The 17,040-nt window shown below is 58.7% G+C and overlaps 2 protein-coding genes and 1 long non-coding RNA gene across 10 annotated transcripts; 1 reads left to right on the forward strand and 2 right to left on the reverse strand.

Moving 5' to 3' along the window:
* Positions 1-541: 541 nt before the first annotated feature.
* Positions 542-5,435, reverse strand: EFNA4 (ephrin A4). Its single transcript, XM_037498512.2, has 4 exons — positions 5,259-5,435; positions 2,866-3,161; positions 2,400-2,468; positions 542-2,008 (listed from the first exon to the last, which is right to left on the reverse strand). Exons 1-4 carry the CDS (start codon positions 5,369-5,371, stop codon positions 1,872-1,874), a joined length of 615 nt encoding a protein of 204 aa, XP_037354409.1. The 5' UTR covers positions 5,372-5,435; the 3' UTR covers positions 542-1,871.
* LOC129145202 (uncharacterized) lies at positions 5,393-9,474 on the forward strand. Its single transcript, XR_008550400.1, has 3 exons — positions 5,393-5,438; positions 7,467-7,585; positions 9,258-9,474. It is a non-coding gene; the product is annotated as an uncharacterized LOC129145202 (long non-coding RNA).
* On the reverse strand, positions 6,468-16,786 carry ADAM15 (ADAM metallopeptidase domain 15). 8 transcript variants are annotated; one of them, XM_037498504.2, is made up of 23 exons: positions 16,693-16,786; positions 15,453-15,559; positions 14,795-14,871; positions 14,318-14,396; positions 14,063-14,139; positions 13,791-13,980; positions 12,506-12,571; positions 12,355-12,423; positions 12,111-12,280; positions 11,888-11,972; positions 11,292-11,440; positions 11,033-11,207; positions 10,683-10,775; positions 10,249-10,553; positions 9,966-10,161; positions 9,622-9,699; positions 9,121-9,193; positions 8,794-8,932; positions 8,392-8,461; positions 7,722-7,796; positions 7,241-7,312; positions 6,884-7,008; positions 6,468-6,792 (listed from the first exon to the last, which is right to left on the reverse strand). In XM_037498504.2, exons 1-23 carry the CDS (start codon positions 16,769-16,771, stop codon positions 6,750-6,752), a joined length of 2,592 nt encoding a protein of 863 aa, XP_037354401.1. In that variant the 5' UTR covers positions 16,772-16,786; the 3' UTR covers positions 6,468-6,749. The 8 variants fall into 8 exon arrangements, with proteins under 8 accessions (XP_037354401.1, XP_037354400.1, XP_037354402.1 ...); XM_037498503.2 differs by having other exon boundaries at positions 7,722-7,799; XM_037498505.2 differs by lacking the exon at positions 7,241-7,312 and having other exon boundaries at positions 7,722-7,799.
* Between the last annotated feature and the right edge of the window lie 254 nt (positions 16,787-17,040).

A 17,040-nucleotide genomic window follows, 5' to 3' on the forward strand; every position in this document is an offset into this window, starting at 1 on the left:
CTGGGAGCAGGGCGGGACCCCCCCCAGTCTTCAGTGTAGGGCAAGGTTCTAGCAACCAATCGTCCCTGCCTGCCCCGCCCATTGTTTCACTCAAGAGGGGCGGAGGTAGCAATACAATCGGTTTCCAAGGCGACATGCAGAACCCTCCAGGATGACAGTAGACTGGAACCCAGGACTAGAAGACCAAGCCCATATAGCTCATCCTTCAGCTCAGATTCCACCCCCTCCACATCCCAGCTGAGGATCGTGGTTTGGGGTGAGGGTGCTGACACATGAACACAGCACACCCACCTACAGACACCGTGTTTCTAGAAAGTGGCCTCGAATGGAGGACAGGGTCGGCTGGTGTCTGCTCCGCCCACGGTGCTGTCCTCCACCCCAGACTTCAGTCAGAGCCATGAATCAACCGAGAGGGATCAGGGTCTGACTTAGGTGTTGAAGGGGATGGGGGAGGGGTTTGCATCTCCACCATGTCGGTGTCTGTCAGTCTCTGGACCCCCGCGCCCTCCCCCATACCCCCCACCTCCCTGCCGCGTGTTCACACGCTGCCTCTCGCTGCCGCAGCCGGGCCGAGCTAATCAGCACAACATCCACCTATCGATCGCTGGACCCGAGCCAGACGGGCCGGCTCTGTGCCAGTGGAGGCTGCGGGGCACCGGGCTGGGTAGGGTGTAGCTTCGGGGGAAGGGGCACCCCTTACCCTCTCTCTACTTAGGACACCTTTCAGAAAGAGGGTCTCCGTAGGACATAGAGGAATCATAACCTAGCCTAAGAGGTGGGAGAGACTAAGTGTGGCTGGGAGCAAAGGGGGCCCTCCCTCCTCAGCCCCACCTCCTCCTCCTTATAAAAGCTAAGAACAAAGAGGCCGCTGGGGAAGGAGGCTTTGATCTGACCCCACCTCCCCAGTTCTAGGCCAGCCACCGCCCAGAGTGCCCTAGGGGAGGTGGAGGGAAGCCTAGCTCTCAGGGACCCAGGCATTCTGAAATCCAGGTGTTGTCTTCCTACTGCCCCTTGCTTATGCCCCAATGGCCAGCTTGGTGCTACCAGAGTGGGGGCAGTGCCCCAAGTGGGTAGACAGTCAGGAGCATCTGCCCCTCCTGGCTACAGGAAGCCAACTAGGGAGGTGGGAGAGTGCCAAGCTCCACAGCTGTTGCTGGCACCACCCCACACTGCCTAGAGGGGTGCCCACTGAGGCCTGGCATGGATGGCCTGGGCACAGCTGGCATGGAGGTCAGGCCAAGTCCGGCTGTGAGCACAGGCTGTAGGGAGTGCTAGTGTCAGGGAAGGAGCCAGAGGGCAGTGGGTGGGGGAGATCAACAAAAAGATGGGTGGTTTATTGAGGGTTTGGTCCACACACTTATAAAAATACAAACTGACATGAAATTCAAACTTATGGCGGATCCGTCTTCATAGAAGACAACAGAGTGACCTCCTGGGGAGGGAAAGGTGCTGCCCCAGGGAAGAGGGCCACAAGGCACTGGGCACAGATGGTTAGCCTGGCCCAGGTCTGGCAATCCACCTGTCCCAGGTCTTCAGCCTTGGGCCCCAGCAGGCTCAAGAGTGCGATCTCACAAATCACAGTCCTCCTGGGGGATGGGATGAGACCATCAAAGCAGCTGACAGAGACCCTATGTTGGTCTTGACTCGGCTCCAGGATGCCCAGGGCCGTCTACAGCTTCCCTGTTCTCCTCTTCAGCCAGTGATGAGGGGTCTGGCACTTTAGAGTCACCTCAGACCCTCTGACCTCTCCCTCTCTTCCACCTTGTCTGTCTGGCTTTTTCTGGCACTCCCAGCTCAGGTGGCAGGGCCCCTGCTGCAGAGAGTCTTGGGAGGCTCTGGCTCCTGGGGGAGGCAGGGAGGGTCTGCTTGGCTCAGAGAACTCGCAGGAGACGCAGAATTGGGAGCAGCAGCAGCAGCAAGAGACAGAGGGGGCTAGGAGTGCCCCCCCCTTGCCACCCAGATGTGCCACTCTCTCCAGGGCTCCCGACAGGATGGGCGGACTCAGACCCTGTGAGGGGGAAGGGTAGTATGGATGGGTCCCCCCACTTCGGCAGCCTCCCCATTAGCTATTCACTCCCTTTCTCTACTGTTGCCCAATAGGGAACCAGCCACTCCCTTCCCACGGCCTACCACTTTGTCTTCTCTAAGCCCAAACTCCAGTATCCCCCAAAATTGTCACTAGAGACAACCAGGTCAGCTAAGACCTTGAAGGTTCTTGCCCCTGGAAGTGCCACTCCCTTGGGCCAGCATGAAAGGGTGTGGCAAAAGCTATCATACGGCTAAATGAGGGAGGAGAGGCCACAGTTTGAAGCCCCCCAGATTCTTCCCCCCTCCTTCCCGCATGCCGCAGGGCCCTACAGGAGCCAGAGGGGCTGCTCCCTGTGCCCAAGCCCACTTACTGCTCTCCTTGCAGCAGACAAACACCTGGAGCCTCAAGCACTGGCCAGAACTTTCCGGACTTGGTACCGCTGGGTGGTGGGAAATTGGGAGGAAGAAGTTAGCACAGGCTAGTTTGCCCACCTCAGACTGTTTCAGACCCTCCAGCTGCTCTTCTCTCCCAGTTCTCCTTCCTCTTGGGCCACACCTAGGTGCCAGGCCCCATCACGCCCCTCCTTGCTTCCCCCTCCCCCCGCCCCCGTCATTCCCTTCCTAATGCCTTTTTACAGTCTCTTTCTCTCAACAGACTCACTCTAGATGGCACCTGTCAGCGTCGCCTCCCCCAGTCCCCCAGGCCTGGCCTGCATTCCCAGCCTTCTCCTTCCCTCTCACCTCAGGCTCTCTGCCTTGGCAGCTGGCAATGGCAGGAAGCCTCATGCCTCTCCCCACCATCCCCAAGAGTCGATCAGTGTGCCCTTCCTCACTCACAGATGTAGTAGTAGGTTTCTCCAGGCAAGAACTCGAAGCCAAGGGAGAAGGGGGTGAAGCGCTGAATCTTCTCTGAGAACCGAATGGGGCCCAAAGGGGCGAAGGGAAGGGAGCACCTCCAGCGCTTGAAGGCACCTGGGCCCTGAGCCTGGCAGGTCTCATAGCCGCGCCGGTCCACCATGTATAAGGTAAATGTCTCAGGGCCCTCAGGGGGCCCTGGCCCTTCATAGTGCGGGCAGAAGATGTCTAGGTAATCGTTGAGGCCAAGTTCCACCACAGCGTCTCCTCGAAGCAGCCTGCAGGCGTGAAGCAGGTGTGGGTTGAAGTGTTATGGCACAGCACACTCCAGCATGAGGGTTGGAGATACCCTGTCCCATGGGGTCTTTGTGAGCCTTTCCCCCACCCCTGGTGAAGTGGTAGGTCAGCCTGACCCTGCTACACTGACAAATTTTTTTTTTTTTTTTTTGAGAAGCAAAGAGTGCAAGGAATGGAAAAGGTAACCAAGTCACAGATTTGGAGATTAAGGCACTGCATGCCCACAACCACGTGGCTCCAATGTGAGAAGGGTATACCCTACCTTTCAAGTGGGAGCCCCTAGCCCCAGCGCTTGACACAGGGCTTGGACTAGCACCTGTGTCTGATAAATGTTAGGTCAACAGTTGCTGAGAAGCAGCAGGAATGCAGAGTAAAGGGCCCATATCTGGGCCCACAGTGTAGTCACAGATGCAGAGTTGGAGACGTGGAATAGTATCCTCATTAGCAGATGCAGAAGGAAAAAAGCTGCCCTTTAGACCTCAAGCCAATGCTGAAAAGACCACCATGGGAAAGAAAAAAAAAACGAGGGGGTGCATGCTGGGTGTTCCCTTTTTTCCCCCCAGGACAAGGAAATGCCAGACCAGGAGAGAAGTCCCCTCCATATACCCTTTCCACCCACTCTGCAGTCTTCCCAGGATCTCCTTCCCCACGTTTTGGGTGCTGCTTGGGGGGTGGGGGGGACCTGACTGGGACAGGCTGCCTCCACAGCATCAAATACAGCCAGTACCGCTTTGCCCCTGCTCACCATACATGCAGCCCCGCCTGACTTATGAAAGGCCTCCAGCTATTCCTCAATGGGTGGTCCCAGGACCACCTGCTTCAGAAGTTCTGATTAGAAATGCAGATTCTGGGGCTCAGCTCAGAGCTCCTAGAACAGAAGCTGAGCCTTTGTATGTTATATGTGTTGTTCCACAGTCTCCCCAGTGCCTGGAAAAGTGTCTGTGCCGGCACAGCGCTCAATAAATATTTGTGGATTGAATGAATGGAACAGAAACCTCAGGGTTGGTGGGTAGGAACCTGAATTTTTACACATCCCCCCAGTGATTCAGAGGCACTGGTCTGGAACAGAGAGAGGAATTCGGAGCTGGAGAATAACAATAGCTCTTATTACACAGCATTGGTATTGTAATGACCTGTCTTGACGCTTGCCCTCCCAGGGGGTCTTGAGCTCCCGGAGGGCAGAGTCTAGATTTCTATCTCTGGAATCCCCAGCACCCTAGCACAGGTCGAACATACAGCACACGCTTAATGAATGTGAGTGAGTGAACAAATGGACAGTCACAGATTGTCTCAAGGAGAAAATCAGAAAGGAAAACAGATGGAGAAAGCAAAGAGAGGCAGGGAGAACGGGGAAGGAAGATGGAAACAGTAAAAATACCAGGTTCAAAGGCAGGCAGCTGAAGGGAGGGAAATAATAGCTTGTATTTGTACAGCCTGCGCCTCTTTCACACACATGACCTCAGTCAGCCCGCCTGATTTCCCAGGGTACTGGGTATTATTAGCCCATTTTACAGATGAGATAACTGAGGTCAGGAAGGTCAAACGGCTTGCGCAAAGCAGCTAAGGAGGTCAGGGTTGAGACTGGACAGAAAAGAAGGGCTGCTGATGACCGAGAAGAAAGCAGAGCTACCGAAGGAATTGGGAGACAGAGCTTGCGTCAGCGGGGGGCCCAGTAGGCAGAAGAGTAACCCACGCTTTCTCCACAGAGCAGCCCCCTTCTTCCTCTCAAGTCCACGGCCCCCTATCAGGCCGGAGGAGGGTCGGGGATCACCCGGGTAGAAGCGAGGGGGCGGGGCTCGAAGAGCCGGCCGAGGGCCCCCAGTTCCCGGCTCTGAGATCCCACCGACCGCCCTAGGGGCTGGGGCCCTCCGCCCGTCCCCCAACAAGTGCGGGCGGCGGGGGGGAGACCCAGGGCGTGCCTCGCCCCTCCCCCTCCCCCCTCCCCCGCCGACTCAAACAAAGGAGCCCCGGCGCGCGGTCGGGCCCAGGCGACGCCGCGCTCAGAGCGAGTGTCGGGCGCGCGCCCAGCCCAGGAGCGCGCAGGCCCCGCTGGCCCTCGCCGGGTTCGGCCCGGCTACCTGGGGTTACTGGAGTTCCAGTAGACGGGGTGGCGGAGGCCGGAGCCCCCTCGCAGAGGAGAGCCGAGGAGCGCGGCCCAGAGGACAGTCCGCAGCAGCGGCAGCAGCCGCATCGCCCCCGGGGTCCGGTCCGGTCTGGTCCGGCCGGTCCCGGCCCGCTTCGCAGTCGCCGCGAGAAAGGTACAAAGTGGAGGGGGTGGGGGTTGCGGGAAGGGGGTGGGGTGCGGAGCCCCAAGGTCACGCCTCCGAATAACTTTCCACCAATGGAAGCTCGTCCCCGCCTCTCCGCTCAGCACCAACTCTCGTTAACCCGCTGTGCACCGCGGGGCGAGCGCGGCTCCAGCGCCTGAGGAGGCTCGACCGCCCTGCGAGGCGGCGGGGAGGGGACGTGTTCCCCCACCTAGGTGCTGTGTCCAGGGAGAGCCTGTCCTTAGTGTCTGCATTAGTGCCGGGTAGAGAGTCGTATTAGAAGTTTGGAAGATTTAAATTCGGACACATGCCCTTTACCCAGAAGTGAGGGTCTGGAGAGCATCAGCGAACACCGTCCAGCCTCCCTTTGTACCTCCAGGGAGAGCGAGGGGAAGGGACAGACCACCTCCTGCCTCCCGCCTGCCTCCCTTACGGCATTCTAGAGCCTTAAGTGGTGAGTTTGCTGCCCACCTTGGGGCACCTTTCCGCCCAGCACCTTCGTTCTGGGCTGGGGGCCCACACGGCCCCAATCTCTAAACGACATAATGAGGTGGTTGCGGCCTGTACAAAGCACCTTTGTTCCTGAGCCCTCAGGTGGGGGCGTACGAGGGGGAGGAGGCAGGTGCGCGGTCTTGGGATCTTGAGAGCCGCCGCCCCGCTCCGCCCTGGCTCCGTGGCTCTGAGAACACTAGCCAGATCTTTTCCCAGCCACTGGTCAGAGGGTGGGGACGGCGGGTCCATTGGCTTGGCCGGTTTGTCCAGAGCCGCCCCCAGAGGTCGCGCTGCATCGGATGAGGGCTTGGCGACTAAGGTGGTAGGGGCGTACAACCGCCTGTGGCTCGCCGCGCGCCATCCCACACTGGGCAGGAGCTAGCCTCGAGCATCCCCGCGACACACGCCGACCCAGCCTGGGACGCTTGCCTTCCCTCTCCAGTCTACGTCTGAGGCAGCAGCGTCTCCTGGCGGCCAGACCTGGAACCGCAGTAGGGGCGACCCGACCTTCATAGAGCCAACTCGGAGGCGCTCCCCAGATAGCCAGTTTATTGCAACCGAGCAGAGACAGCTGTGCGCAACTCCCGCAGTCCCGTCTAAAACCCAGCTCCTCCCCAATCCCCGGCTGCAAATGAGTGAGCCGGTCCCCAGGGTGCCGCTCCACAGCACCCAGAGGTGCCTGTGTCTTCAGACGCCTGCACCGTCATGTCCATGCTCCAACTCCTTCAGTCTTTGAGGGGGATTCTAGGGGGCCGGTCGTCCTCTTTAAGTCCTAGGTCCGGTCTAGAGGCAGCGGAGCCTCAGGAGAGGTCAGAGGTAGAGCGAGGACGCAGCTGGGGGCGGTGGTGCAGGCCTGCGGTGTGGGAGACAGAGACAAAAGTCGAGGTCCAGCTTCCCAGGCCCTCTCACCTCACCCACCCATCCTCAGTGTCGGGTTCGCCTACCTAGAAGGTACCATGGGGGGAGGGATTCCAGCTCCTGTAATAGGCAGGTCACCCGAAGGGCGCCGGCCCTGGGGGTCAGCAGGCAGTGGCTTCCTCGGGAGTGGGGGCTTGGCAGGCCCCTGAGACTGAGAGAGAAGGCCAGTTTGAGAGGGGATGTCATGTTGCCCAACCCCATCGCACTGGTGCTGGGGAACACCAGCATGGGGGGCAGCACCAGAGACCAGCTTTGTATCCAAACAGACCTGTCACCATTAAAGAATCCACCTCAGGCACAGAGGACATCTTGCCACAACTGCTACAGGCCACACAGCCCTGGGTGGGGGAAGAGGCTGCGCCCTTTTCTACCCCCACTGTTACCTTTGGGTGCCTCACCACCGGGTCAGCGGGCAGAGGGCGGGTGGGGGGATTGGGTCGGTCAGCCAACTCAGCCTGAACAGAGAGAGGAGCAGTGGCTGGTGAGAGCACAGCCAGGGGTGGTGGGCATGCAGAGGTTCTCCCTAGGGGTTTAGGTCAACATGCAAAGTCAGCCAGGGGGCTGGAGAAAATGGGGACATGCACTAAAGTCTTGGATGCATGCCAGCAGATGTCTGGGGGAGGAAGGCGTGTGACATTGTGATGTCCCTGGCCAGCTGCAGTCCTGCCACTGACCACCAGGTGGCAGCAGAAACCAAGGCAGGAGGCTCACCCTTCGCTGCTTCTGGGGTGAGTGTCTGAAGGCTCAGGAGCACCCTGGTCCCCTAATGAAGAGCACCACTGGCAGGGAACAGGGATGAGAGCTGCAGCTGGGCACCAAGCCTCCCACCTGCCCTGGGCAAGGGTGGGTCTGGCCCAGATTTACCTGAAGTCTCTTGGGCACAGGGTCAGGAGGCAGCGGCCTGGAGGGGGGAGCCGGAAAGCCGGAAAGAGCACTAGCCTGCTAAGAGAGCAGGAGAAGCAGACAGCACAGGGGAGGGGGGAGCAGAAAGACAGATGTGGGCAGAGAGGGGTTAGTGCCCAAGGAGGGGCAGCTAGGCCCAGGGGTGGGGGGGGGAGGCTATGCATGGTTATTCAGTTGCATGCAGAATGGTGAAAAGTGGTGGTGGGGGCACACACATCCTCCTGTCATCAGACCCAGTGGACTGGGGCAGCGGCACTCACCGGCCCTTCTACACATGGTCACCTGGGTGTCCTCGGGTCCTAGTACACTGAAGGCCGTTCTGAGTACCACCACCCTTGCCCTGAGGATCCACTGCCCGGAGCACCGGTAGACCCACCTCTCAAAGCCACCAGCTTGGCCAGCTCAAAGAGCTCAGCAGACCCTCCTCTAGGTGACTGCCCCTCCCCACTCCGGGCTGGCTGTACTCTGCTTCTCTCCTGTAGCCAGGGGGAGGGAAGGCTGGCCCTGACTTCTTTGATTGACTTTTGGGCCTATTAATCTAAAGCTGTCAATACCCCACTCCAGCCCCCAGGGCCCAAGCTGGATGCCTGGCCAAGGAGGCCCCCTCTCTCCCCTGGCATCCTGGACTCACCTTGGCGCCTGGCATCAGCAGGGCCCTCTGCGGGGGTCCTGGACGTTCTGGGGGACCAGACTGGGCTGCTCTGAGAAAGGCAAGGAGGGAGAGGTTCAGCTTCAGACCCAGTTTTCCACCCACACACGACTCAAGTCAGGTTAACCGTTTGCAGCCCCTTGGGTGAGCCTGTGTGTTGTTTTGGTCAAATCAAGGGTAGGGAAGAAATAGCCTGAGGCTAGGAGACCTAGGCATCCTAGCTGCCCCATGTGGTCTACGTGAGGTGAGGTGTCACAGGGCATATAGGGGAGGGAGGCAAGTGGATTGTGCTGCAGAACCAGGTGGCAGGTGTTGTAGGAGATGGGGCTCAAGAACTGTCCTCCACAGAGCTGTGGAGGGAGCTGGTAGCAGGGAGACTGGTACCTGTATTGGCAGCTGGGTCCCTTGAGCTGGCAGAGTCGCTGGCGCAGGCGTGCACGGTGCCAGTAGCTGGCACCGAGCAGCACCAGGACCAGCAACAACAGGAGGCTGAGGAGCAGCCCTGTGGTCAGGGAGCCTGTCGCTGCAGGTAGAGGATGGGTTGAAGGTTAACAGGGATAAGTGCTACCCCCGGGGAGGCCACGGGGAGAAAGTGAAGGGGTCAGGGGCCACAGAGAACCAGGAACTAACAGAGGAGGGATCAGAAAAAGAGGGGGAAAGGAAAAGGCTGGCCTTCTTGCATTCCCAGCAGCCCCGCCCTGCCCATGCTACCTCTGCTCTGCGTGGCGCAGTCAGGGGGTGCCCAGCCTGCCTCGCAGTGGCAGTGCCTGTTGCTGTCACAGACCTAGGAAGTAGGGGGTGAGCAATGAGGGGCCCTGCACTCTAGGGCCACATTTCCCTGTCCCTAGCTTTTCCAGATCTCAGAGGTGCGCAACTGGAAGATGTGCGGGGATGATGAGTGGAGAGAGCCAGAGCCATGGAGAGAGGGACTCTCTCTGGAGGGAATTAGACTGCACTAAATGCTGAGTACCTCCGTTGTGCAGCCCCTTTGTTGGATGCTTACGCTCATCCCCCAGGAAGTGGGGACTAGTATCATGCCCATTGGACAGATGAGGAAACTGAGCGCTGAGAGATTAGTGACCTGCCGTGTCACACTGCTAGGAAGTGGCAGAGCTAGGATTAGAAGCCAGGTATGACTGTTTCTAAAGCTCATCGTCCTTTTCCTCCCTGGAGGCTCCTTGCTCCCCATCCATTTCCCCCAGGCCAGCTTACCCCATGCCCATGGCATCTGCTTCGACATTCCTGTGCTCCCAGGAGGTCCACTGGTTGGCACTGATGGTCTATGCACACCTGCCCAATAGGGACGGAAGAACAAAACCACATTTTCGCAGAGCTTTACTGGCACTGGGAGGCCAACTGGGCTGAGGTGATATCACGTCTTCACAGATGGGGAAACCAAGGCTCCAAGGATGACAGGACTTGGATCAATCTGATAGAAAACTCTGAGCTCGCCTCAGAGTCTGCGCCTTCTCACTGGTAGATGGCAAGGCCTGGGCACTGCCTGCCAGGACTCAGATTAACTTTCCCACCCAGGCTGGCCCACCCAGGCTGCTCACCAGGCCAGGGCCACAGGCTGTGCCAGGCAGCGCCAGGAGTGGCTGGGCCACATCATTGCCCAGGTCCAGGTGTACCAGGCTGCAATTCTGCTGGGTCCCGTTGGCTTCCAGTGTCTCCCAGAGTAGATCCTGGGCTGAGCCCAGCAGAGGCTGGGCCCTGCCCCTTTGGCACTGCAGCTGCCCACAAATGACATCTCTGGGGTGAGTTAGGAGGCACAGGGTGAGTGGGAGGGGGACTGAGGCTCCCACAGACCCAAAGGAGGAGTTAGGATTCCTCACTTACCTAGGGGCACAGGACACGTAGCTGCCATTAGGGCTACGCCCACAGTTCCCAAAGACATCCCCCCGGGTATTGGCAGTGTGGAGGCAAAGTGGTGTGGCGGGCTGGGCCCCAGGGCCCCAAAGAGCCTGGCACTGCTGGGCATAGGAGGTGCAACGCCCTTGCATGCACACAGACTGCCCGTCACCACATGGCTCGCCGTCCCCCAGACTGACATCGGGAGGGCACTGGGAGCTGTCCCCTAGGCAGAATTCGGGCAAGTCACAGTCACCTCTGGTGGGGCGGCATTGCCATCCAGCTGGACGCAGCTGTGGAGGGTGGATAAGCATCAGTGTGGGTGCCAGGCAAACCCAGCTAGACCCTGGAAGTCACAGTGATCCTTCCCACCCAGGCTCCTGGCAGGTAAGCTCTGGGTGGTCATTCTGGTCTGTGCCCACCTGGCAATTTTGACAACAGGGCCCATCAGATGCACACTGGGCCCCAGGCCTTAGCTGGCAGGTGAAGTAATCACAGCAGGGATCAGTGCAGTCCTGAGGGTAGTGGCACAGAGAGAGGAGGTCAGAGCAGATAGGGGCTCAAAGCCTCCCACCCTCTTCCCAGAGCCTAAGCTCCAAGATGCCCACAGCCACACAAGTAGCAGCTATAGCTCAACAACCCACTGCTGTCCCGACTGCAGGGAAGTCAGGAAAGGCCAAGAGGACCTTACAACGAGAGGGCTCAGGAGGCTTAGAGAGGGCTAGTGGGGGCACAGAAATGAATGTGGCAAAGCTTGGGTTGAGGGGCTCACATCTGGGAAGCCACAGTCACACTGCTCGCCCGGGTCCACAAACATATTTCCGCAGATGCCGGCCATAGAGGGCAGGCTGGACAGCCGTTCAAAGAGGCAGCTGCCCATCCCATCCAGGAGGGCTTTCTCCAGGGCCTGTCGACTGCAGTTGCTGAAATTCAGCCCTGGCAAGAAGCTGGGGAGGGCAGCAGAGAAGGTTGGGGCTAAGACCACACCTTACCTGCTGCTCCATTCCCCCTGCACATCTGCAGACACTCACTCTGTGGAGGCCTCCATGATGCAGCTCTTGGCTGGGGCTGGACCTGGACAGGGGCAACTGTTCCCAGGGGAGTCATGGTCCAGCCCCAGGCTGTGGCCCAACTCGTGGGCTATGGAAGAGGCGACTCCCAGGATGCTGGTGGAGTGGTCCTGTTATTGGGGAGAGGATACCTCAGGTCCAGCACCAACCTAATGGCTGTTCTCTCCTGATCTGGCCTCCTGGGCAGGTATTGCCTCCCTCCTCAATTGCTTCTGCAGTAGGAATAGAGCCCAGGCCTGGGTGGCAGGAAACCTGGGTTCTAGCTCAGCAATGGCCCTCTTCCCAAGCCCCAGTCCCCCAGCATAGCCCTGGGAGATTACCTCTGTTCTTTGGGCCTCAGTTGCCCACCCCTCCCCCAAGAAATGGAATGACTTCAGAGGTGAAGACCGTACACTTGGTGCCCAGCCCTGGTGAGGGGACCTGGATGGTAGGGCCTTATCACCAAATAGCCTCTCAGCTTTAGGACTGGGTAACTTTGTAGGAGGTTCAGTGAATAAATGACACCACAGTTGGGAGGAACTGAATTGGAATGGGGAAGAGACCTGGAAATAGCTTACCATGTTTACACCTCCCGAGAAGTCAGGAGAACAGATGGAGTTCTGAATGGCCATTCCCACCACAGGCCCGGAGAAAGCAGTAGCACTGTAGGATCCAGAGGTGAAAGGTCAAGGCCAAAGGCTTAGGTGGCCAAGGCTTCAGGGCCTCTGGCAGGGAGGTGTAGGGTATGGAATTTGCCAGGAAGGAATGGAGCAGGGTTGCTGGCTGAACCTGGGGCCTTACGTCACCAGCTGCGCACTGTCATGAGGCAGTCGAGGCAGCAAGTCTGTTCGGCGCCAGCGGAGAAAGTTGTCTAGCGTGACACCTGGGTCCAGGCTTATCTCCACCAGGTCGCGCTGGGTCCAGGCCTCCAGGCCCACTAGTGCCACCCGTACATTCAGGGGCTGGAAGAACTGAATACAAACTAGGGCTCAGGAGAGGGGTTCCCATCAACGGGGGACTATAAAGGGGCTGTCCCATCCAATACCGTGTCCAGGAGGACAGCCACTTCCAGTGTACGGTTCAGCAGGCGCTGGAAATCTGGGTACCTCTGGACCTGTGTATCAAAAGAGGGGGACCATAAAAGGCAGCAGGGCAGGCAGGGTTGGGGGAGCACACACAGGGGTCAGCAAGTTTACCTCAGAATGATCAGCCACAATCACCAGTTCAACGATCTTGGTCTCTGACACCACATCCCGCCTCCACTGTGGACAAGAAGGAGCGTTAGGCGCCCTGCCATTTCCTGCCAGCAGCCAGATAGGGCTGACCACGCTGTGTCCACTCCCACCCTGCTGGCCCAACAGGGAGTGAAGAACCCATTTTACAGATGAACCACTGAGAGCCTAAGAGGCCAGGGACTTGTCCACGCTGGACCAAGAAGTATTAACAAAACTGGGAATTGAGCCCTGCTTTTCTGGCTCCAAATTCGGTGCTTTTCCCAAAATTTAAAAGAAATAATATAGTCAACACCTTCAAACACTTACCATATATCAGATGCAGATATAAGTACTTTACATACACACTGATTCATTTAACCTTCACAGCCATGTATAAGGTCAGTAGTTGTATTTTTTTTTTAAAGATTGATTTATTTATGCATATAAGGACTGGCCAGAGGTGGGGGGATGGGGGGTGAGAGGATTCACCAGAGACAGAGTGGGGAGAACAGGCGGACTGACTGAAATACACTGCTGAGGGGAGCAGTGGGTGAGACAGGAGAGGTCTGCTGTGCCATGTGGGTAGCTCCCTGGCCGGCTGGGGATTGAAATCATGCTGCAGAGGCTATAAACAGCTTCATTGTGCTGTACTTAACCCTTTGTACCACCAGGGAGGCCCAAGGTCAGTAGTTTTATTATCCCCATTTTATAAATTAGGCTTTTGTGCCTTTATGATCAGTAACTATTTTTATACCTAAGTGAGAGCTCTCTGCATCTGCGATCATAGACATGAGGAGTTTGGGTCAAGCATCTGCATTTAAATTCTGGATATACCTTTATTAGCTGAATGACTTAGGGCAAGTTATTTAACTTCTCTGAGCCAGTTTTCTCACTTAAAAACAGAGCTATTGATAGCACCTACATCCTGGGTGCTAGGAAGAGTAAAGGAGACAGTGTTTAGCTGCCTTTGGAGTGGCAGAGTGATAGGCTGAGGCCTGGGGGGTGGTGGAGGGGTGTCTGGAATAAGGCCACACCCCAACCTTCCTGCTTCCAGAGGCAGTTAAGCATAGTGCTCAAGCTGCAAACCTCCAGGTTATCTGGGTTCCATCTGGTCTTTACTACACACTAGCTGTGTGACTGTGGGCAAGCATGTCCATGGAAACGCTCCATGAGCAGGAGCTGTGATCCTGTGAACAAACAGCTCTGAGGGTCCGAAGGGTGGCCTGCCAGACAACCAAAGCCCAGCTGTCCTGCCATCTATCCTTACCCGGTGCACACGGTGCTGTCCCAGGGGCCGAGCTGGTGGGGCCTGAGCAGGCACACGGGCATGCCTGCTCAGGGCACAAGTGTGATGTGGCAGGAGGTCTTGGATCCGGGAGATCATGGGATGGCCCTGAAGGTCCCCAGGCCCCAGCTCGAGGGTATAGCTTCTCTCTGGGGACAGTATCACCAAGCCCCTAGGAAAGATGCAGAAAGTCAAAACCTTCTTCAGCTCATGCACCCTCACTCTCTTCATTTTGACAGAATCTGCCCCTGTACCTGAGCCCAGAGCAGGTACAGATGGAGGCCCAGGAATCTGCATGGCCCTGCACCCCTCCCTGGTAGCAGCAGTTCTCCTATAGCAGAGAAACGTCAGTGCCGACTTAAAGGATAGATCAGGATTTGAACCCAGGGGGCTAGCCTGACAGGAAAGAGATGCATTGCCCTCCCACATTTTCCAGGGATGGCACCCTCCAGTTGCTCCCTCCCTGCTTCCCTCAGGCCAGCAGCTCAGCACAGCAGGGCCTGACTCACCAGAGTGTGTCCTTCACTGACCACTCGGGTGCCATCAGGCTGGTACCATACCAGGGTTGGGCGGCCTGGGACTAGCTCCCTGCGGGATGAAGAACGAGTAGGGCAGCATCAGCTGCCTCCAGGGTGGCAGAGTGATGGGCTGAGGCCTGGGGGTGATGGAGGGATGTCTGGAATCAGGCCACACCCCAACATTCCTGCTTCCAGAGGCAGCTAAGCATAGTGCTCAAAAGCCGCAAACCTCCAGGTTATCTGATTCCATCTGGTTTTTACCACACACAAGCTCTGTGACCGTGGGCGAGCTTTTTAACCTCTCTGTGTCTTGATGCCTTCATAAAGATAAGGACAGTAATAATATATAATAGTATCTATCTTGTAGGGTAGTTGTTAGGATTAAGTGAATTCAAGTACCTGGCAAGGAGCAAATGTTATATAAGTTGTTAGCCATGTTATTATTATCACCACCACTATCATTATTACCTATTCAGTAGCAGCTCCAGGATATGACTCTCACCATCCAATTCCAATTTGATCCGAAAGGCCTCAGGCAGACTGGTCTGTGGGCACCAGAGGGCACGTCACCTCCCTGGCCCTGTCAGAAACTCCTATCCTCTCTAACACAAAACCTCAGGCTCTTAGGAGAGCACCAGTGATTAGATCACTGGTGGGAGGATCCCAAGAGAGGGGCCAGGAAGCCCTGCCTGGCCTGGGGCATTGTTCTGGGGGTTTGTGTGGGGAGGTCAAGGAAGGTATCTGAGCCTCCCCTTCTCAGCTTCCTGTCCAGAGAGGAAGCTCATGGAGGACCTAGTGAGGCCCCAGCCCTTCCTCTGACTCAGCTTTAGAATTGGGCAAGGGGTGGGGGGGCATTTGGTCAAGCATTGACCCTCTCCAGGTCCACCCACTGAGAAAACCTGAGACCAAGAAAGCAGTTGACCTCAGAATTTCCCCAGTGGCAGTAGATGCATTAGGTGGGGCTGAAGCACACAGATGTGTGTGTAGAGAGGGGAGAGGGAGATAAGTGAAGCCAGGTGTTGGGCTCTGCTGTCTCTCAGCCAGGCTTTGCCTTGGGACACCTGATTATATGGCATTAGGATGGTGGGTGGTGTATTTCTTTACCAGAGGGCAGAGGGAGGCTCACCTGAAGCACCTCCACTAGGCTGAGAGCAAAGTTGTCCTGAAGAGTCTGGGGATCCAAGAACCCACTCAGGCCCCCCTCTGGTCTTGTCTGTGCCTCCTCGCTGCCATCTGCAGGGTACCCAGGACACCCCAAGTGAATACCGAGAGAATCAACACCAGGACTAGGGATGGCTGGTGCCTTCTGACCCACTGCTCCCAGCACATCAAGGCCCTTTCACCTGACAGACTCCTTCATTGCATCTGGGACTTAGAGAATACTGTGTGTGTGGGGGGGGTGTCTCCAATTTAGTGCTTTCATCCCACCAGCCTATCCACAAATACCAGGAGAAAGAAATTCAGCTTGCCCAGTCTGTGGTCCCTCCCTGTCCCCCCTCAGGCCAACGATAGGTTCTTTCAGGAACCCTCCCCCTGTTCCACTCCCTCGCAGTCAGCCCCCCCAGAAACGCCCCCCCCTTCTCTGGACTTGGCCCAGTCCTGTGGCCTTGTGCCCACTCACCCTCCCCTTCCCTCACTTCGGTGATGGCGGGAACGCCCATTTCTGGGTGAGCAGTGCAAACACACTCCTCCCTAAACACCCCTCAGGCCCGGCCAGGCACACCCGCTACCCACAGTCCCTGCTTCCTCTCGGAGCCCCCCCCCCCCAAATGCCCTTCTCCGGACACTCCACCCCCTCCTCCCGCCTGCCCTCTCGGCCCAGCCCAAGACAGCGGCGGGAAGTGAAAGTTCCAAGGAGGAGCTGGTGTCCCAGCCTCTCCCGGTCAGTTCTCTCCTCTCCCGGCTCCTCCCGCTCAGCCTGGTTTCTGGCGGCATCCGCGCGGGGTGAGCGGTGCCCGGCCGCTCAGGCCTGAGGTGAGCGCCCAGGAAGAATCGTCTTCGCCGAACCCCACGAGTCGTGCCCACTCGGGCCCTGGCACCGGGTGGAGCGTCAGCTAGGCCCCAGCAGCGGAGGCGCCGTGCTCAGGAACAGCGGCGTGAGGGGCGCCGGGCCGGGCCCGCGGGCGCCTGGTACCCGAGTCCCAAAGCGTCTGTGCCGGGAACGTTGGCGCGAGCGCGCCGGCATCCCCCTCCCGCGCCCGCCTCGCCGGCGTCCAGCCGCCTGGCCTCCGGCCCGGGGCAGCAGGCCAGTGCGGGCCGCGTTCTGACTGGGGTCTCCCAGGGTCTCCGGGCCCGGCGACCCCAGCGCCTCCCGACTTCCCCGCACCCCCTCCGTCCCCCGCGCCCCACCCCCGCCCGGCACTCACCTCTGTTCGGGAGCGGCCGGGAGGGCACAGGGCTGCCCGCGCCCAGGAGCCCCAGGGCCCAGAGCAGCGCCAGCCGCATGGCCGCGGAGCCCGGGGCTGGGCTGGGCGAGGGCAGCAGGTGCCGGGCGGTGCTGGGAGAAGTCGCGGCGGCCGGTCTGTTCCGCTCACCCCGGCGCGCGGCGCCGCCGCCAGGCCCCGCCCCGCCCCCCACCCGCCGGAGTCAGCCCCGCCCCCGCCCCCGCCGCGCCCCGCCCGCGCCGGCCGCCGGGTCCCGAGGAGGCGGGGACCCGGCCCGCGACCCCGGCTCCGCGGGCGCTGCTGGGCCCCGCCGCGTTCCGGCCGCCGCGC

This window comes from Talpa occidentalis, unplaced genomic scaffold, assembly GCF_014898055.3.
Source record: "Talpa occidentalis isolate TD23 unplaced genomic scaffold, MPIMG_talOcc4v2.1 talOcc4.9, whole genome shotgun sequence".
NCBI lineage: Eukaryota > Metazoa > Chordata > Mammalia > Eulipotyphla > Talpidae > Talpa > Talpa occidentalis.